Raw genomic sequence first — 22,383 nt, forward strand, 5'->3', positions numbered from 1 at the left:
GTTCTAGGTCGCCCACCAGTATAATGCGGGAATACATTTAAGTTCTAGGTCGCCCACCAGTATAATGCGGGAATACATTTAAGTTCTAGGTCGCCCACCAGTATAATGCGGGAATACTTTTAAGTTCTAGGTCGCCCACCAGTATAATGCGGGAATACATTTAAGTTCTAGGTCGCCCACCAGTATAATGCGGGAATACATTTAAGTTCTAGGTCGCCCACCAGTATAATGCGGGAATACATTTAAGTTCTAGGTCGCCCACCAGTATAATGAGGGAATACTTTTAAGTTCTAGGTCGCCCACCAGTATAATGCGGGAATACATTTAAGTTCTAGGTCGCCCACCAGTATAATGCGGGAATACATTTAAGTTCTAGGTCGCCCACCAGTATAATGAGGGAATACTTTTAAGTTCTAGGTCGCCCACCAGTATAATGCGGGAATACATTTAAGTTCTAGGTCGCCCACCAGTATAATGCGGGAATACATTTAAGTTCTAGGTCGTCCACCAGTATAATGCGGGAATACTTTTAAGTTCTAGGTCGCCCACCAGTATAATGCGGGAATACATTTAAGTTCTAGGTCGCCCACCAGTATAATGCGGGAATACATTTAAGTTCTAGGTCGCACACCAGTATAATGCGGGAATACATTTAAGTTCTAGGTCGCCCACCAGTATAATGCGGGAATACATTTAAGTTCTAGGTCGCCCACCAGTATAATGAGGGAATACTTTTAAGTTCTAGGTCGCCCACCAGTATAATGCGGGAATACATTTAAGTTCTAGGTCGCCCACCAGTATAATGCGGGAATACTTTTAAGTTATAATGCGGGAATACATTTAAGTTCTAGGTCGCCCACCAGTATAATGCGGGAATACTTTTAAGTTCTAGGTCGCCCACCAGTATAATGCGGGAATACATTTAAGTTCTAGGTCGCCCACCAGTATAATGCGGGAATACTTTTAAGTTCTAGGTCGCCCACCAGTATAATGCGGGAATACATTTAAGTTCTAGGTCGCCCACCAGTATAATGCGGGAATACTTTTAAGTTATAGGTCGCCCACCAGTATAATGCGGGAATACATTTAAGTTCTAGGTCGCCCACCAGTATAATGCGGGAATACATTTAAGTTCTAGGTCGCCCACCAGTATAATGCGGGAATACATTTAAGTTCTAGGTCGCCCACCAGTATAATGCGGGAATACTTTTAAGTTCTAGGTCGCCCACCAGTATAATGCGGGAATACATTTAAGTTCTAGGTCGCCCACCAGTATAATGCGGGAATACATTTAAGTTCTAGGTCGCCCACCAGTATAATGCGGGAATACATTTAAGTTCTAGGTCGCCCACCAGTATAATGAGGGAATACTTTTAAGTTCTAGGTCGCCCACCAGTATAATGCGGGAATACATTTAAGTTCTAGGTCGCCCACCAGTATAATGCGGGAATACATTTAAGTTCTAGGTCGCCCACCAGTATAATGAGGGAATACTTTTAAGTTCTAGGTCGCCCACCAGTATAATGCGGGAATACATTTAAGTTCTAGGTCGCCCACCAGTATAATGCGGGAATACATTTAAGTTCTAGGTCGTCCACCAGTATAATGCGGGAATACTTTTAAGTTCTAGGTCGCCCACCAGTATAATGCGGGAATACATTTAAGTTCTAGGTCGCCCACCAGTATAATGCGGGAATACATTTAAGTTCTAGGTCGCACACCAGTATAATGCGGGAATACATTTAAGTTCTAGGTCGCCCACCAGTATAATGCGGGAATACATTTAAGTTCTAGGTCGCCCACCAGTATAATGAGGGAATACTTTTAAGTTCTAGGTCGCCCACCAGTATAATGCGGGAATACATTTAAGTTCTAGGTCGCCCACCAGTATAATGCGGGAATACTTTTAAGTTATAATGCGGGAATACATTTAAGTTCTAGGTCGCCCACCAGTATAATGCGGGAATACTTTTAAGTTCTAGGTCGCCCACCAGTATAATGCGGGAATACATTTAAGTTCTAGGTCGCCCACCAGTATAATGCGGGAATACTTTTAAGTTCTAGGTCGCCCACCAGTATAATGCGGGAATACTTTTAAGTTCTAGGTCGCCCACCAGTATAATGCGGGAATACATTTAAGTTCTAGGTCGCCCACCAGTATAATGCGGGAATACATTTAAGTTCTAGGTCGCCCACCAGTATAATGCGGGAATACTTTTAAGTTCTAGGTCGCCCACCAGTATAATGCGGGAATACATTTAAGTTCTAGGTCGCCCACCAGTATAATGCGGGAATACTTTTAAGTTCTAGGTCGCCCACCAGTACAATGCGGGAATACATTTTAAGTTCTAGGTCGCCCACCAGTATAATGCGGGAATACTTTTAAGTTCTAGGTCGCCCACCAGTATAATGCGGGAATACTTTTAAGTTCTAGGTCGCCCACCAGTATAATGCGGGAATACATTTAAGTTCTAGGTCGCCCACCAGTATAATGCGGGAATACATTCAGCTCTAGATTTTGGAATCAGTCACCCCACCTGAAGACAGAAGGTTACAACAGAGATCCCCAAACGGGAAACAATAATAAAATCCCCAGCGCCAAGAAGCAGGAGGCTGCTAAAGCAAGCGCACATTCAAAAGGAAGAAGGAATACGTCTCAGAAGAAGCAGTTTGAGAACGCTATGGCATGCCCAACGTAACAATTCTGATGAAAAGCCATACCACTGAAGAAACCATTGAAAGATTTAAAGAAGAAAGCCGTGTTCCCAGCAAATCAAGCAAAGTGATGAGAACTGACATTCAGAAAAGTGAAGCACCAGCATCATCTCCAAGATCACAAAATAAAGGCGTCAGAGGAAAGCGTTAGCCGACAAGAAAGCAAGACAACAAGAGCAAGTCGGAGATAGATGAGATCTCATACTCTAGCTTAACTTCTTGTTTTTTTTCTTTCAAGATCAATGTAACAAGGAGATCAGTGAGCAGTAGCATCCCACAGCAGCATGCGACAGCGCACAACAGCACCAAGCACTACAGTCACACGGTAGTCCCAGCTACCAAAATTTCCCGAACTACATTGACCTGATTCCTATTCAGCCCAGGATATGTAGGAAACCTCTGAAGCAAAGGTTCGGTCAAATCTTTTTCAAAAATGCTTCACACGGAGTTTTCGGACGGGCAAAAATCGCTCGCTTTATCTTTGCGCGAAAACCTTTCGTATCTTCGTGCAAAGAGGGGCAGCTGTAAGCACGTAATTTTTGCTTCACGGACAATCGCTCCAAAAAGAAAATAAAAATAGTGGCAAATGGCTTCGCTGTACAATTTTTCGATCTTTCCGTAACATGTGTTGTTGGTCATTTGTGGGTCTGTCCATTTTGCATCCAGTCATTATCAAACAAAAATACAAAAATATGTGTCGTTAAAAGAAAATTCAAAAATATATGTATGTGTGCATCGTTCGTTCTAAGCTGTGATCTAACCATTTTTTTTATTTTTATTTCTTATGTGTGTTTATTGTTGTAGGTGTTACACAATATGTGCGCAAGCTTATTTTAATTACGTACCTTATTTTAGGAATTTGTGGATTAATTGTTTGAAATAAAAAGGGAAAGGAAAATCGGATTTGGGCCCCGAAACAAGGCCCAAAACCAAAGCATTGATCCAGTCCAAGACGAGCCTGCCCAGGCACCTCCTGAAACGACGCCGTTTCAGGCAAATCCATCTCAGCCGTTCCAATCAATCCAATCCAACGGTCCAGGATCACTATCAGTAACCCGTTTCAAAACCCGACCCAGGAACCAATCCGATCCAACCCCTCACTTAAACCAAACGACCCCGTTTAACTACCAAACGACCCCGTCTCATTTTTCACCATCAGATCCAAGCCGTTGAGATCATCTGATCTAACGGCTCAGATCCAATCCCCTACTCCGTATATAAACCTTCCCTTACACCCCACGCCCCCTATACCAACCCCACCCTTCACTCGTCCCCTTCCCTAAGCTCTGAAACCCCAAACCCTAATGCCGCCCTAGTTCCCCTTTCACCAGAAGCCGGCGGCACGAACGCTGGTGACCACCCCCTTCACACCCCTAAAGCATCCAACCACCCTGAACACGAATCCACTAACCACGAACCTCGAATCACCTCCTATCGTCTCGAATCTGGATTTGAAGATTCGAGACAAAACTCGATCTACACCAAACCTCACCATCTTTGTATCAGACACTCCCCTGACCTTCCTCGTGACCAAACCAAGCTTGGTTTGGTCCGAATCTACCCACAACTCCCTAAAAATCAGATCTGAAAATCCAGACCTTAGAACACATGCACCTGGGGAATCTGGCCGGTCTTGACAAGGGTTTGAGGTCTAATAGACCTTAATCAAGGTGTTCTCATATGAGAACACCCTGATTAAAGTTTGTTCGGCCTCAAGAGGTCGAAGTTGAGTCTGATTTGGGTCCGTTTTGATTTCAAATTTTTTCGGTAAGTTTCCTTTTCTCTTTGTTTGGTTCTAATTAAGTTGTCAGCATGCTTCGTTATGTTTGTTTGTTATTTTGTTATTTTCATTCGGATTTCTTCCATCTCTGTCAAAGGCCTCTTATTTGGTCAGTTGTTTTCTGTTTGTGTTCTAAATGTACTTTGTGATATACATGTGCGTCAATTAGATTAGTCGTCGAATGGGTTAATTCATATAGGCCCCCCCAGTAATTGAACAAAAGTTGTCTGATGCCCTTTAGGTCCCTGAACGTATTGTTTATATGAGCGACTGATTATTACCTGTTATAATTAGTGTAGTCGACCTGATAAATGTCGTCGATTAGTCTCCTACGACTGAATGTTCAAATATTCTGAATGGGCCTGTATTGTGATCTGAATGTTGGGCATTACCTATGAATGTTAGTTTGTAACTACATTGTAAACAATTAAAAAGCCAGGCTGGGGCAGTTCTGAAATCGAATGATCAAAGCCCAAAGTGCCCTGATGCTGCAATAGGCAGGGCAGTAATAATCAAGGTTAAACAGGGGTAATCTGGGGTTTGAAAAGGGCAGAAAAGGTTAGTTTAAATGAAGCTGACAAGTAGGGTACTAATTAAGATTAAACTAATACCAATGGGGAACAAGACACAAGGGTATGGGGCTTAAAATGAATAATAAAATGATGCCCATAACTCTTGATTAAACAAAAACCAAGCGTGGGGAACAAAGGGGCTGGCACCAAAGATGCTTAGGCATGGGCTTAAAGGGTATGGGTATTCTGCCAATTGGCAGGGCAGGCAGCTTAACTGCACTGGTTCATTTGGCTTATAAATAGGCCATTTGAGAACATAAAGAGGGCTGGACTTTTAGTCTTCAGAAAAAGAGAAAACAAAGTGGAATTTTAGTCTTAAGGCTGGAGTTTTAATCTGAAGAGAGGTCTAGTGAGTCCAAAGAAAAACTGAAAAACATAAGGTAGTTTCCAGTAAACACTGCAACCAAACACTGTCTGAAAGTTGTATAAGAGTGCATTTTGGTCAAGCTGTCTTGGCCAAGTTCTGTTGCTTGCATTGACTGAGCTGTTTATGGTTGTTGAACTGTTGGTGTTGCTGCATTGAACACTCTGTTAGTGCTGTGATTTTTCTACTCTTTCCTGGGATTACTCGACTATCTGTTAGTTCTTCTGTTCTGGGAAATATTGCTGGTTGTCTGTGGGTTGTGGAAAACATTTGATTGTTGGTTTGTTGCTGTGTTGTTGCTGTGTATCTGCTGTTGCTGTGTTTACTGCATACTGCCCAGCTGATCATCCCTTTCTTCTTTGTCCTCTATACCAGGTACACAACCAATGCACTGTCAAGAAATGTAATTGAAAAATGAGCATGAATACAAATGAAAGATCTTGAAGGATGTCTCTTACACATAGATTGTTACATTAAATATTCATGTAATGTGTAATAGTTTTTTTACATTTTTGTTCTGGGTACTAGAGACAGTCTCCATGCCCATAAATGTCAATGCATGGTAGTTGAATGCTAGAATGTGCATATAGGTTGATGATGAGAGTATGCCCAAGGCAGTAGGTAGTATCTCCTACTTAGTTCAATGGTGTAGCATAAGCCTGTAATGTATGTCAAGCATGAAATTCGTACACTGTAAATAAGTTCTTTCCTTTCCAATGAATTGCTATATATAACTCTTAAAACCATGTTTTAAGATCAAGAACACACATTCAGGGCCTCAACCTCATGAAGGTCGAGCCCCGGTCAAAAACAGCCCAGGCAGGCCCGCATCGAACAAGCAGTGGCCCAGGTCTGGCCTATTGCGCATGGGCTAGATTTGGGACCGTGATTATTTATTCAATTGACTGTGCACGCAGCCTCGTTCCTGATTTTTTTTAAGCATTTCCGAATTCCGTTACAAACAACTTGCAAGCATGTAATTAATTAGGACTATCTACTGTTTTCAATTGATAGAGACAAACACGACAAGAAACGTAGTTGCTATAGGATATCCTTTTAAAATAAGAACGAGATGAGCCTCGATGAAAATAAACAAAACGCGCAGATGCGGGGCCCTTGTTAAATGTATATTATTGAAGCATTTAGTTTCCAGGACGGGTTGTTTAGCAAATCTCACAACCCTCCTAAAATAACAACACGTTAGTCTCTTTAGGATACGCTTTAATAAACCTTACCTTCTTAAACTCGGGTGCACATTTATGTGACCCAAATCCAAATCTCGACGGATTCGAAATGTATTTCTAATCACGGGTACATTGATTGTGACGTGGTTCGAGAGGCATGTCCATGACGTCGCGAATTCCTTTTAAAAGTAGAACGAGACGAGCCTCGTCAAACAAAAATATACACAGCCGCGGGGCCCTCTAGCTGTATATATATTAAAACACTTAGAATTCGGGACAGGCCGTTTAGCGAATTTTTCGGCCTTACCCAAAACAACAATACGTTAGTTGCTTTAGGCACGTCTTAATAATTTATTCTCCTTAATTCGGGTGCACATTTATGTGACCCAAATCCAAATCTCAACCGAGTCGAAATATGTCAACAATCACGGGTGCATTGATGCAACGTGGTTGGAGATATGTTTTCACAACGTTGCAAGTCTTATAAAATAACAGTAAATGATAAAAGCGGTTTTAAAATTAAAATTTGCACATAAGTTCACATTGTATTTAAAATCAGATAAATAAGCCAAATATAACAGTTAAGCGACCGTGCTAGAACCACGGAACTCGGGAATGCCTAACACCTTCTCCCGGGTTAACAGAATTCCTTATCCGGATTTCTGGTACGCAGACTGTAATATAGAGTCATTCTTTTCCTCGATTCGGGATTAAAATTGGTGACTTGGGACACCCTAAATTTCCCAAGTGGCGACTCTGAAATAAATAAACCAATCCCGTTTCGATTGTCCTTTAATTGGAAAAACTCCCTTGCGCCCCGCGGGTGCGGAAAAAGGAGGTGTGACAGTATTCGTTCTGATTTTGGATAGATTCGACGCGCGTGGAGGCCAATTCAAGGGGCAAACGCGTCGTGAGCTAGAGAATTAGCCAGTTCGAGGTGAGTAATGGTTGTAAATGATGTTCTGAGGGTTTAAAACCCCGGATTGCACATCGTAGTGCTATATTGAGGCAAGATACGCGCTGGATGATGAGCGTGGGGTCTTCACTACTGGGGATTGTGACTTGGTCCATCCCGATTGATGATTTTACCGAATATTTGACTGAAATTCATTTGTTACCATCATGATTTGGGCTGATTGCCATAATTGGGCTTCGTGCCAACTATTTGGACCCTTCGGGGATTTTTATCACTGTTTCCTTACTGCTTGACTTATTATTTGAACTCAGTCCTGTTGATATCTATTGCTTTACAAACTCAACCACTTTTACTCAGATTTGAAACTTAAATGATATTTCTACATCATGTTTTGGGCCGAGAACTACTGTTTTACTAATGCCCAAGGGGCTTATGATGATTTCTGGACTGAGTGAGGCCGAGGGCCATATGTGAGGATATGTTGAGTGATATGAGGCTGAGGGCCTAAGGTACTATTTATGTCATGCGGTGGCTTGAGTGATGTGAGGATATATTGAGTGATGATGCCACGAGGTGGCTTGATATAGTGCTTGGGTCGTAAGGGGCCCCTCCGGAGTCTGCACACCCACAGTGAGCGCGGGTACCCAAGTGATTTGAAACAGTGGTAACAATGACACTATTTGATGAAGTTGGTCAGGTAACAATGACTGACCATTATGCTGAGTGATTGTGAGGTAGCCCGCGGGGCTGAGACTGCACTGAGAGTGAGCCCGAGGGGCTGATACTATGCTGAGCGATTGATACTGTGCCCGAGGGGCGGATTTCTACTTGTTAAATACCTGTTAAATTACCTGTTTTACTTGTTTTAAAAAAGGAATATCATTTGATTTCTTCACTGATTTACTGCTTTAAGTGATTTTACTGCTTGATATGGAATTGCTTTGTGCCTTTACGTGTTTTCATACTTTCAGCCATTATTTGTAATTATTACTCACTGAGTTAGAGTACTCACATTACTCCCTGCACCATGTGTGCAGATTCAGGTATAGCAGAGTCCGCACCTGAGCGCTGATTCCTTCCAGGCTAGGCAGTGATTTGGAGTTACGAGGTAGTTGTTGACGTCTGCAGCCCCTTGACTCTCTTATCCTCTATCATTTATGTTTTCTTCAAACTGTTGTATCGGATTCCGTACTTTGTAGACCTATAGTAGATTCCGTAATAGCTCATGACTTGTGACACCCCGGTTTGGGCTGTGTCGGGATGGTTCCTGCTGTTATTATCGTTAAATTCCGCAATTTATGAGCATTATATTATATGTTATTACTGTTTATGATGATTAACTGTTTAAAAGAGGTGTTCCGTTTTGGTCTGGCTGGCCTTGTCTTCACGAGGGGCGCCATCATGACTGGGTTCGAGGATCGGGTCATGACAGTCTGCTGGAAAAAGTTTAAGCGAATGTAAATACGCGGTAAGACCAGAGACGGATCTAAGATTTTTAAGTGCACCACTAAAGAAAGGAGAGAAAAAAGGTATTAAGTGGGATTTATCTCTGCTCATCTAGATAAATAACTCAACATTCAACAAGTGCACCATATAGTCTCTTTGGAGCATCAGTGTCAGTAGATAATATTAGATTAATTCTAAAAAATATGTATATAAAATACCTAGTTTGACGAAAATACTATGGATTCATGTGCACTGTATACTTGCCTATGAATCCGCCCCTGGGTGGGACAGCACCGTGAGCCGATTCTTTCTTTCACATTTTGCAGCCCACCAACTTTGACTTTTTTTCTTTCTTCTTTCCTTTTCTTTCATTTCATTCTTACTTTTTCTCTGTCTTTTTTCTACTTCTTTTTGTCTTCTTTTTTTTTTTTATAGTGAATAGGGTTGGTTCTCATCAATCCTGGCTCAACCTCTCCTCGGAAGAGTAGTACTTTGAAACAATACCATTACACCACTATTGTTCTTCAAAGTATTCTGCTGGTCATGAGATCTTTTTTTTTTTTTTCAAGGACTGGCCATGAGAAATCTGATTCCATGGAACTTAAGCACTTCAGCACGGTTATCACTGATATCATTGAATCCTCGGGACTGAGTTGCATCAAACTCGACTGCGATGAGGTGATTAGTAGCATTGCTATTATTGGTTTGGTTCAAGATCCCAAGATACTAACCTGGAGAGTTCTTTAATCTGATAGGATGTGGATAGAAAGCATGGCCTGTCACGAGCTCGATATTGCTAAGCTGCAGCAAACGATCAATCTGATCCTTCCTAGAAGGGAGCAATGCGCAACCTGCTGCAGCCAATAGTCAGGAAGAACTGGCAGTTGGTTTCTGCCATTTCAAAAATGACATGTAAAAGAAATTACTTCAAAATGATTGTCAGGAGGTCCAAGTAATTGAGCCAAAAAAATTTAATTTTGAATGTCTGCTGGTTCTTATTGAATGCGCAACTTTATACTCGTTTTGCCACCCCTGCCCCCAAAGTTTGTAGGGTGATTTTTCTTTTTTCTTCTTCTTCAACTTAATTTCAATTAACTTTCCAGTCAAGGAAACAAATATAAACTCATAGGTCTGTACTTCTTTAACTTGTATAAAAATATAACAGAAATCTACTACGAAATATTTCAATTAATTGAAGACGACAACAGAAACTAAATTTGGAAAATTAGCCCAATGCTGGGCAATTGTTAATGCTGAGATATGCATTACAACTTTATTTTTCTTACCGCTACGAATCCCACAATCAAGTACAAAATCATAGAGACCAGTTGTACAGTCAAGTACAAAAGTATAACCATTAACATGTCAGAAAGTTTTCTTCTTCAATGATACGGTCACAGCTGAGTGCAGATGGAGTCTTAAGCCACCTTAAATGTGCTCTTCTACCAATAAGTGCCTTCTCCAGAGCAGCTATTCTTAAGCAGGCTCATCAAAAAGTTGAGCCATTGAACCCGAAAAATTGGCGCTGCACACAAAGATAAGTAGTTCTGGTTCAGATATCGCAATAACAGAACCTTTACATTGATGTACACACGGTCACATATAAAAAACTATGAAATGAAAATGCAAGATCTAAGCACAAGAATCTACCTAAATGCAGCAATAGCACAAGTTTGTGCTGGTTGAGCATAAACGATGCTTACTAAAAAGTAGGTACAAGCACAATGTCTATTCGTACTGTTCGGATGATTAGATTCCACCGAAATAGAGCCAATTCCAATAGGACAATAGGAACATTGGTGCAACGAAAACAGGACATTTTAACCAATCAGCAATCAGTTCTGAGCAGGACTGCATAAATGGTGAACAACCAAATTCCAGTTGAAACAGTATCTTAGGAAACTAATGCTGTTTGGGAGTAATCAACGGAAGGACATCACTTCAAAAGTTCTATGCAACCTCATCTAACGATAATGTTGAAAGTTGTTTTCAAGATGGTTAACTTTGAGTGGTTCTTCTCCACAGATTTCATCTAATGAACACACTTTACAGCTAATTCAACTTATCTAGAGAGTGATCCTTACTATTAAACAACATACAGTATGCTCGATACATGCAAAAAACACAAACAAGGTCTAAACTTCCCCAGGGTTGATTGAATCGGTTCTGTGAGTCCAGGCGTATAATAGGAAGCAGTAGATGATTCTTTTAGTTGTTCAAGACAAAAAGAAGTGCATTACACATAACCTAATTAAGACCAACTTGTCGGTCTCCTGTAGTGGCCCAAGGAAGGGTTGGGGTAGGGGGAAGACAAAGAGGTCATTTCCCTCTTTGTTCTTATAAAGACTTACCGGAGAATCATAAAACTTAATATAAAATCTGTTGCTGTCTATTGACAGCTTTGTCTGAAGAATCTCGGCAATGGTTGAACTGAGTTTTCCATTCACACCAGGTCCAAGACCCCCAATGGAAATTAATTCTCCGTAAGCAGCAGGAGCTTCAGTACCAGCGAATGCAATAGGAGCTCCTCCATTCAACAAGATCATCACATACTGGGGAAAAAACAAGTAGGCATAGGTTAACATTCTTCACAACAGCAAAGTTACTCTACCATAGAGCGAAACTACGAGATAATCAGATTATTGCTCAGTTGCATCTGTATTTAAAGATTCATGGTAGGCATTTCCATATTCAGGGGAACATATCAAAATCTCTTTGTGGTAGTGGCTTAGTATACCACTTTAATTTTTGTACAATTTAATTTATCTTCATATATTGGAAATCTGGTCCTTACAATCAGCAAAACCTGTCATTTTAAGTCACCTCACAATTGTGGGAAGCTAGTATTCTACTTATTGGAGAAAGGGTACTAAATTTATTTTTCCTGCTGTTTTGGAGATAAGTAAATGCTTAGAGAGCAACGATGTTTTTCCTTTATACTAGCACAAAGAAATAGAGTAGACTGAATGAAACCACCCACCCCTCAAAGTTTTCCATGCCACAAGAAGTGGCAACAAAACATCTATTGGATAATTTGGATTCTGAATTTGTTATCTACCAACATAAATGTATTACGAAACGAAAGAACAGTTCCTTTAAAGTTGTGAACCCCAAACCAACAAACAATTATTTACAAGCTGGCAATGAAGGTTATCCTAATGGGTAAGTCAAACTGCTCCGTCTCAGGTTAAAATCCTATCAAAATATGGGTCTGCATCCAATTTAACTTCCTACTACCAATATTTGTAATACTAATATAGTTTCAATTCAATTCAATAGCTAAGAATGGATAAGCACAGGTAAAAGTTCTTTTCCTTTTTTTTACACCTCATCTCTAAACATGTTCCCACTTAACCTCCACATGACTACCAAGCGGTGTCGTGGGATGGACGCATCAGTCCATTGTTAACCAGATGTCTCGAGTTCGAGCTTGATAATGGAGAAACCCCTTTTGGACTCTATGCAGCGCGAATCTAGATTAGTTGGGTAGTGACTTCGGGATTGCAGATGGTAAATACTCCACATCACTCAAAAACCTCTGTTAATCTCCACATGAGTGCTGGAGCTACATAGCTCCAAGGGGTGGCCCCCTTCGCCCGAAAAATATTCCCTTACTTCTTTGCTTATTTACTTCTTTAGAATTTGATACCCCTTAATAAAAATCGAGGCTCCGCTACTGCTCCACATGACTAGAATTCTCCACCTACTAGCAAACCAATCTCATTTCAATGTCACTTAACTTCACGACTCGAATTCCCAACCTACCCATTAAAAGTGAAGAAGACTTATAAACCACTAAACCAATATTGCTGTCTATTCAGTAAAAAGAAGTTGATACACTTTTTTTCAGCGGAATTTCATCAAGCAGGTATCAGGCAATGCGAAATATGAAAACAATATGACACCAATACAAATAGGAAAAATGAGGGACTTAACTGACTCGGGTTTGCCAATAATTTTGGCAACAGCTTTAGTAGCATCTTTGAGAATATCAGAAGCTACCACTGCATCTACTGGTACATTTGTAAACAGATTCAGAGTCGGCATTTGTAAAGGTTCTTCTGGGTGTGTGTTGGGAAATGGGTGGTTTGTAGTTAAGAATCAGTTGATAGATATTGTTGGGAGATGAAAATAGGAGAGCTTCTCTCTTGTTTTTGTATTTTAGCCGTTGTGATCGCGACTTCTTTTTTACGTGTCGTTTGGTTTTAATACGGGCTTATGTAAGGATAAGTTATGGTGGAATTATTTTTTATTCATTGTTTGGTATGTTGTAGTATTAAATATGGCAATTGCATAATTTGTAAGAAGAATGTATAAGTTTTACCGGTGCTAATTACTCTATCTTCTATAAGGTATAAGTTATCTCAGTGTTAATTTTAATCCCGACATAAATTATACCTAATTTGCTAACTAAACAAAGCATTAAGATGATATTAAATTTTTATATTAGCATTATACCTTCTTATACCTCATACCAAACCACCCCTTAGAGTTCACCTTATTTACACTCACAGTGCAAGGAAAATTTATAATACCAAATCACTTTAATTTGTGAAAACATGTAACTCACCAATTTCTGAGACTACAAATCTTACTATTTGTGAAAGATTACTTGTAAATACTTTTTGGGTGATCTAAAACTGCCAAAAAAATGTATAATTAAGAATTTAAGTTCCATGCACTAACGATGTACTAAATATTTATATCATCATCGTTTAAAAGGTAATTACAAATAACTCCATTTAATGGCATTGATTGATAATCTAAATTAAGTATAGTAAATAACATGTTATTTACAGTTTATATCGTTTCGTAATATATCGTATCGTATTGTATTGTACTATATCGTTTGATAAATACAATGTTCGGATAGATTGAATCATTTAATGTAGTTTCATGATATTATGCACGAGCAATATAAAGAATAAATTTGCAATATTATAAAGAAAAATTATACTACGGGGTAAATTTATTATATAAAAAGGTATGATAAATGACAAAAAAAAAAATTATTTAATAAGAGTGAAGAATGAGAAGAGAGAAAAAGACAAAATAACGATGCAACCATACCAAATCGGTCGTTATATAAAGTGGCACATTTCGTCGTTACGTAACGACGGATTTAACGATACAATATAATAAAATTTAAGTAACAACCAAAACAAACATCGTATTTAAAGTAACAATACGATACAATACAATACGTAACGACCATCCAAACAAGCTGTTAGGATGTTGTACTTCGATATTCTAATTAGTCCTATAAGAGGCAAAAGGCGTAAAAAGAAATGTTCTATCGTAAGGCAGGATGTTTGGTGCGACATATAGGAAATGAGAAAATGAATTTTTATTTTTTAATATTACTGAAACAAAATTAAAATATTAGAATAGATTAAAATAAGAAAAGTATTGGAATAAAATTCACCAGAAAAAATAATCAATACCAGCTGTTAAAAAAAATACAACAATACGTTTTAGCTATGCTGATGAAGTCTATAATTACAACAACAACAACGACCAAGTGAAATTCCACTAGTGCGATCTGGGGAGGGTAGTGCGTACGTAGACCTTACCCCTACCCCAAAGGAGTAGAGAGGTTGTTTCCGAAAGATCCTCGGCTCAAGAAGACAAAAAGACGAAAGGAGACAATATAAGTAACACCATAGAAATCTATAATTAGTCAGACCGAATATGCTAGTAGTGCATCACAATTGTTGAGTATATTCAACTTATTGAGGGTGGCATTTTACAATAGCAAACTGGAAACAAGGATTTCCATAGGAGAGAAATGTTCTTCAGTAGTGATGGACAGATTTTTGAATTTCACAGCTCAACCAACTGATAAAACAACCAGACCTGGACTTTCATGCTGCCGTTTCCACGTAAGTTGCAGAAAATTATGAGTTGTTATTCGGTTTCTATCCCTCAGAAACTGCATAATTTGGTAATTCCAATCAACAAGAGCGAGCTTTGAGCTAAACTCTTTTGAGTGTAGGCTCTGCTTCTGGAATTCACCAGTAACCATTGTCGATCCCATCGAATCCTATTTAAATGCACCAAGACAGTCAATTTCTCAAGCAATAATATGAATGACGAAACAAGTCTAGCAACAAAATATATTGTTCAACAATTTATTAATGAAAAATGTCACTTACTCAAAAGTAAAACATGAAATTGAACCATAACACAGGTGTTATTTGGTTGGTGGGATAAGGGATAATAATTCTGGGATAAAATGCTGACATTATTTTATCCCACATCTGATTACATTTTCGAATTCCTGAGTAATAATCCAGGGATTAGTTATACCACAATTGTGGTGTAATTCTTATCCTACATTGAGGATGGGATAACAATCCCAGGATAAAACACTAAAAGGTCAAAGATGCCCTTCTCCAAGGCTTTTCTTCCGAAGTCCTTTAAAAAAATCAAGGTTAAATTTGGAAATAAAGGTTATCCCAATTCATCTAATAAAACCAAACACATGTTTTATGTTATATCTCGTATATCCCATTTTTAGTCCAACGAACCACACATCTACTAAGAAAAGTATATCCACCAAATAATTCCATCATTATTTAATCCATGTATTATATTCCCGTCACCGTAATCCCGGGATAACTAGTTCCCCAATCAAACGACCCCAAAGAGTTTGTCCGAACTACTCCATATTAGAAGTTACTCTTTCACACCTTTTCTTTACTCACCAAACATTCAAAAGCTACCAGAATATCCATAGGAGAGAAAAGTTCATTTGAATAAGCAGAAGCTGGATGGTCACCACCAATTTTTTTGGTGGCAAAGTAACAAATATAAACTTCATCACAGAAACAAAATAACTCCAAACAAGGGCAGCAATGTAATTTAAGTCGACTAAATAAGATCAACAGGATGAGGATGGCAATGGCATTACTCAAAATTGTTAAAAATATCAGAAATTATCGAGAAAACGGTACACCATTTACAGCAAATTGCAAAGCATTTCACAGTGCAGAAAAAATGAAATTCCAAATTTGCCCCCATCTGGTTGGCAAGGAGGGAAATGACGAGCATTGTATTCCCTCTTCTGATATATAGTAAATTCTTTTCGATGATTCTACCTACTTTTGAGACACATCATTTTTAGGCATGTTTAACTATGTCGAAGCTAGAGCTGTGGCATACTACATACTCAAAACCTGCAGACATTGCAGACCAAAGTATTTTTTTCAGGTACTACATGGGTAATGCATAAATAACTGCAAAGCTATGATACTAAGCATTATGGAAAAGTAAATAAAACGAAACTGAAGAAACTTTTTTGAAGTTTCTTGTGGTCCGGCCCTTCCCCGAACCCCGCGCATAGCGGGAGCTTAGTGCACCGGGCTGCCCTTTTTTGAAGAAACTTTGACGATCATAAAGATGCAATATGTTAAATAAAATTTCATTGAGTTCTTGCCCCCAGCACATCTGAAAATGTAATTGTGGATAGCACATTGACTCTTCGTTTATTTGAGCATCAATTGGCAACCATTTGAACCCGTGCACAATCTCCATAACCACAGAACCATCAAAGGAAATACAGAAGAATTATATAGGTTATGAACTCAGGGGTGGAAAAGCAAGCATGTTAAGAGGAAAGTTCTAATGCTCAAATGTTTCAACTCCCACTTAAGTATATTTCACAGTTTTTGAATTTTCAACTCTTCCTGTGACAATATATGAAAAGAGAATGTGCATATGGGACTCACATATTGAAAAAAATAAAAATATTGTAACTAATGATCCAAAAGTGAAGAAAACATACTTTTCGATGGAAGGTTTGAAAAAACACGGATAACTCGGCTCCTTTCACTGCATCAGCTCAGCATACATAGACGTCGGTTTCCATGAGCAGCAAATCGAACTTACACACCGACTAGGATTTTCCAAAGAGATATTATAATAACCACATTTCAGTCAGTGCTTCAAGAATCTCATCTAGGATGAAGGAGAATATGTCCGGAATTTCATGGACTGCTCTCCAAGGCATCTGATTCTGGTGTATAACCATGCTCACGCAATCGAGCAGTTAAGGAATTCAATCCAGCATAAATAAGGTTCCCTTCAGGATGAGACTTATCAGCAGTAATAAAGACATGAACACCATTATTAAGTTCAATCCAGCTGCAACCAGGTGTCTTCCGTACATTTTGAAGCCTCATTGTGTCTCTTACCTCTAATACCTCTTCATAGCGACCAGTCTGTCCATAAATATTTGATAATATGACATAACTTCCACAATGTTCTGGTTCAAGGTCAAGTACCTGTTTTGCAGCGACCTCAGCTAGATCAGAATTACCATGGAGACGGCAGGCAGCCAAGAATGCCCTCCATACAACAGAATTGGCCTTAATGGGCATCGCTAATAACAACTCATAAGCAGCTTCAAGCTGCCCGGCACGACCTAGCATGTCAATCACGGAGGTATAATGTTCAATAGAAGGCACAACGCCATACTTCGGCTGCATTTGTGCAAGAAATTCTTTCCCCTGTTTTATTAGGCCAGAATGGCTACAAGCTGACAACACACCAACGAATGTGACATCATCAGGCCTCAATTCTGCCTTACACATATCAGAAAACAATTCTAGTGCCTTGATGCCGAATCCATGCATGCCGTACCCCTTAATCATAATGTTCCATGATGCGACATCTTTGTAATTCATCATATCACAGATCAGTTGAGCTTCACGCATGCTTCCACATTTTGCATACATGTCCAAAATTGCATTATCAATGTAAGTATCGTCGTATTCTCTGTAATCAGCGTCTTTCCTCACTCCATTAACAATCATGTATGCATGAATCTCCCTACCGTGCCTTAATGCCGCTAAATGAGCACAAGCAGGAAGAGTGGTAGTGACAGTCACCAAATCCGGACGAACTCCAGCAGACAACATCCTTTTGAAAAGCCTCAACGTTCCATCGTGATCACCACATTGTTCATGCACACAAATTACCGAGTTCCAAGAAAATATATCCCTCTCCACCATCGTCTCAAAAACCTCCAGAGCTTCAGTAACACAGCGACATTTACCATACATGTCAATTAGTGCATTCGAAATGGCAACCCCCAAATCAAACCCCTTCTTTATCACAAACCCGTGAATCACCTTTCCATTATAAACTTCCCCATAATTTGCCAGAGCAGAAAGTACACCCGTTATAGTAAACCTGTTGGGAACAACCCCATCCTCAATCATCCACCTAAACACCATCAAAGCACTATTAAACTCACCCGTCTGAGCATAGCCATTGATCATCGCATTCCAAAGCACAACATCATCCCTCTCCAGCAACTCCTCAAACACATCTAATGCAAAATCTACCATCCCATATATCAAATAACTATGCAACAAAGCACTGCCAATGAACAAATCAACTTCTAACCCAAGTTTAAAAACTAACCCATGAATCTTTTTCACATCTACTACATTACAACAAGCCTTAAGCACACAAGGGAAAGTGAACTTATCAGGCACGATATCTACTACCCTCATTTGGCAATAGAATTCAAAAGCTCTTTTATTCAAGTCATTAGCAATCAACCCTGCTATAATAGCATTATAAGCAAACACATTATGACCAAGTGGTGAAGCATAGAACACAGATAATGCATACGATAACGAGTTGCATTTCGAGTACATGTTAATTAGGCTAGTAGTAGGCAGTGGAGATAAATTTAAATGGCCAAATCTAAGCATATGGCAATGGACTTGTTTCCCTCCTGTGAGGTTCTTGTCATTGGCACATGATTGAAGTGATACAATGCAAGTCTTGAGGTCAAAAGACTTGTAACTAATGGATGAAAAACTGTTTGAATATTGACACTGTGCTTTAAATATCGACAAAGACTTCAAAAGAAAGGTTCTTTGGCTCATTTAGGAGTAAAAAAATGATTTTTCTCAAGAAATATGCATATGGGTATGAAAAAAATTGATTTTTCTTAAGAAATATGCATATGGATATTATGAAAAAATTGATTTTTTTAAGAAATATGCATATGGATATGAAAAAAACGATCTTTTTCAAGAAATATGCATGTGGGTATGAAAAGTTGTGCACTACTAATGCTATACAACATCTGCTAGCTCAAAACTACAAACCACCCACGACCCGGAAAAATTAAGCAAACATAAATTATTTATCATTTTCTCTATACCCATTTTACATCTCAAGCTATTATTCTATTCTTAATTGTAATTTGTGGAAAAGGGAACAAATTTTTTCCAAGAAAGAACTTGAAGTTGAAGCCCCTAATTTATTTTGAGAAGTAGAGAAAACCAAAGAATCATGCTGTTGTAATTAGTTAAGGGAGTGAGGAACAAGAATCAAAATGGGTGCTGAATAGTAGTACTACTTGCCATTGAATTGAAAGGATGAAGAAGATGAATAAATATCATAAATTCACTTTTTTGTTTGCTGATAGAATTTGCCAGGAATGGTCGAAGGAACTGTGGCGCCGGGGTTTGGAGGAGAGGGTTTGAATTGGGGGTTTTAGGAGGGTTTAGAAAAGTATTTTCTTTAATTTTAATTTTTTTTAATTATTTTTTTATTTGGGGGAAACGGAAAAGGGTCATATCTATCCTTATACTATCGAAAATAAGTTATATTTATCCTTCGTTTAAGTTTCTTAGTAAAAATAACCTTACCGTCATACTTTGAGATTAGCATTACTCCTCAGACGTTAAATCCTTCTTCAAAACTTTAAAAATACACGTGGCACGATCTGATTGAATGTAAAAGACCCACCCCACTTTTTATTTTGAACAGCCCGACCCAACCAAATAACCCCACATCTTGGAGCGGGAAAAAATCTCACTTGTTCCCAATATTCCGGTGGCTCTCCGACAAATCCGCTTCCTGTATCACTTTCACAAAGCTCTGCAGATATGGGTCAATAGAATGAAATCGTACCAGCACAAGAGCATCAAATCATCGCTTATTCCCAGTCTCAGCTTTATTCTTATCATCTTTTTTTCATCTCTGTTTTTTCTTTAATCCACTGTACATGTACATTAGAAAGTTATGGGTAAATAAATTCGTTAGTGTTAAAAGGTTAAGAAAAAAATATGTACTGTTTAAAAGAATTGCCTGCTTTCATAATAATATAGGAGTTAGTCTTTTAGATAAATTGAGTTGCACTAACTTTCATTACATATAACGCCTAAGCATAAAATATTCTTGAATTTGTTTATATCTCAAGCAATTGTAGAATTTAAATATGACAGTTTTACCATGAAAAATGGAGGCAAAGATGTCAATATGGTTTTTAATCGAGGAAAACCCTATACAAGAGAAATATTCCTCTGATGCACTACTGTTGAGATATTTGGTGTCTCTTTTCATCTCAATATCCTCTTTCGTTTAGATAAGACTAGATTTTCGATATTCCATGCATGCCTACTGGTTGATTCATCTTGGCCAAAAAATTTAGAAGACTATTTGCTTAAAATCTGTTCTGGTGAAATGTTACTGTTCATTGTCTTTCAGCATTTGCCTTTCCCTCTCCCTTTCCACTCTCAAAGCTGACAGCTTGGCAGCAATACGAGTACCACGACCTTTCAGAAGCTGTAAATAAATCAATGAATGTGCAAACGACCTTTCATCATCATCCCAGTTCAGAAGTTGTAACAAATCACAAAGAAAGGTGAGGGGTTTCGGGCGGAACGGGTTATTTGGTTGGATCGGGTTGTTTAAAATGGAAGGTGGGGTTGATCTTTTACCTTCAATCATATCATGCCACGTGTGATTTTTAAGTTTTGTAGAGCAATTTAATGTCTGGGGGTTAATTTTAATCCCAAAGTACAACGGTAAGGTTAATTTTAATAAGAAACTGAAACGGAGGGTAGATATAACTTATTTTCGACAGCAGAACCATAAATATGACTCTTATCCGTGGGGGAAAAGTACGAAAGAACGAGGTTTTTTTTTTTTCCTAAATGGAGAAATTTTCAAGGTCACTGGTGCAAGTGGAAACTCTAATTCGTATGAGACCGTCATTCTATTATGTTAACACTTAAATATTAATATTTTATTTGTGACAAAATATTTATTTGTGAGTTCGAGTATGTCGAACTAACATAGGTGTTTGGGCATAAAAAATAAAAATTTGAAAAATATAATTTTTAGGTTAGGTGAAAAAAAAGTATTAAAAATTCGAAATTGTGTTTGAACATGTATTTTACTTGATAAAAGAGTATAATTTTGTGTGGGCAAAAGAAAGTTTTACATTAAAAAGTGGTTTTGTTGGAAACTCATCTTCAAAACGATTTTCATCTATATAATCAAATTAATATTTTGAAGAAAAAAGTTCAAAAAAAAAGGAAAAAGAAAACTATGGACAAACAGGTTGCGATGGTTGTGCTTACGCGACACATTCAACGAAGGTGTCATGGTGCATGTTATTTGCCGATGACATAGTGTTGATTGATGAGACGAGGAGTGGGGTCAATGCGAGGCTGGAGGTCTGGAGGAAGTCCGCTGAGATGGATGTGTGGACATACCAGGAGAGATAAGATTAGGAACTAAGTTAATCGGGGCAAACTGGGAGTGGCCCTTGTGAAGGACAAGATGCGGGAGTTGAGGCTGAGATGGCTCGGGCACGTACAAAGGAGTACTACGGATGCTCCTGTTAGGAGGTGTGAGAGGCTAGCCGTGGTGGGGTTGAGAAGGGGTAGAGGAAGGCCGAAGAAGTATTGGGGAGAGGTGATTAGGCAAGATATGACGCTACTTCAGCTCACTGAGGGCATGATTCAGGATAAAAGGGTGTGGAGGTCAAGATTAGGGTAGTTGGTTAGTAGGTAGTCGAAAGTTCCCCGTTCTTTTTTAGTAGTATTAGTAGCTCCCTTATTTTTTCGTTCGCTCTGTGTATCGTATGTTCCAGTTTGTTATTTTTTCGTTCGCTCTGTGTATCGTATGTTCCAGTTTGTTATTTTTTCATTCGCTCTGTGTATCGTATGTTCCAGTTTGTTACTGTTTGATGTTATTTTCTTTTACTAATTTCGTTGTTGTTGTTGTTGTTACTATAGTTTTCTCCCCTTTTCCTTATAGTCCTTTGTCCCCCTATTCTTTCTTTCTTCTCCGTCTTCTTCCTTTCTCTCTTTTTACCTTTTCTTGAGCCAAGGGTCTATTTAAAACATTGACAAGATTATACTGGGATCACAGATAACAAAGCAAAATTGACAAGATTTACAGTCGATGCAGAAGGTTAACATATAACCCATTTTGAAATGGCAAAGAATGCTCTCAACTTAACAGATAACAAAGCAAAATAAAACATTCTAAAGAACAAATTGGTCAAGGTTCATTTATGTGAAAACCCAACACCCCTCCAGCGAGGCAAATTGCAACTGATCATTTATATGAAGTGGCAAGTTGCAACA

General features: G+C 38.8%; 2 protein-coding genes and 1 long non-coding RNA gene across 4 annotated transcripts; all 3 read right to left on the reverse strand.

Annotated features, from left to right (window-relative positions):
* Nucleotides 1-5,350: 5,350 nt before the first annotated feature.
* On the reverse strand, nt 5,351-9,868 carry LOC142172882 (uncharacterized). Its single transcript, XR_012701953.1, has 2 exons — nt 9,709-9,868; nt 5,351-5,822 (listed from the first exon to the last, which is right to left on the reverse strand). It is a non-coding gene; the product is annotated as an uncharacterized LOC142172882 (long non-coding RNA).
* A 279-nt stretch (nt 9,869-10,147) lies between these two features.
* LOC107775000 (uncharacterized) lies at nt 10,148-13,169 on the reverse strand. The gene is made up of 3 exons (XM_016594662.2): nt 12,914-13,169; nt 11,329-11,529; nt 10,148-10,502 (listed from the first exon to the last, which is right to left on the reverse strand). Exons 1-3 carry the CDS (start codon nt 13,022-13,024, stop codon nt 10,467-10,469), a joined length of 348 nt encoding a protein of 115 aa, XP_016450148.1. The 5' UTR covers nt 13,025-13,169; the 3' UTR covers nt 10,148-10,466.
* A 1,664-nt stretch (nt 13,170-14,833) lies between these two features.
* Nucleotides 14,834-19,500, reverse strand: LOC107775002 (pentatricopeptide repeat-containing protein At3g14730-like). Of its 2 annotated transcripts, XM_075236702.1 has the most exons (3): nt 19,359-19,500; nt 16,764-18,548; nt 14,834-15,020 (listed from the first exon to the last, which is right to left on the reverse strand). In XM_075236702.1, the coding sequence occupies exons 1-2, from the start codon at nt 19,399-19,401 to the stop codon at nt 16,966-16,968; spliced, it is 1,626 nt and encodes a 541-aa protein (XP_075092803.1). In that variant the 5' UTR covers nt 19,402-19,500; the 3' UTR covers nt 14,834-15,020; nt 16,764-16,965. The 2 variants fall into 2 exon arrangements, with proteins under 2 accessions (XP_075092803.1, XP_016450149.1); XM_016594663.2 differs by lacking the exon at nt 19,359-19,500 and having other exon boundaries at nt 16,764-19,013.
* Nucleotides 19,501-22,383: the final 2,883 nt, after the last annotated feature.

The sequence above is a fragment of the Nicotiana tabacum genome, chromosome 18 (genome assembly GCF_000715075.1).
Source record: "Nicotiana tabacum cultivar K326 chromosome 18, ASM71507v2, whole genome shotgun sequence".
Classification (NCBI taxonomy): Eukaryota; Viridiplantae; Streptophyta; class Magnoliopsida; order Solanales; family Solanaceae; genus Nicotiana; species Nicotiana tabacum.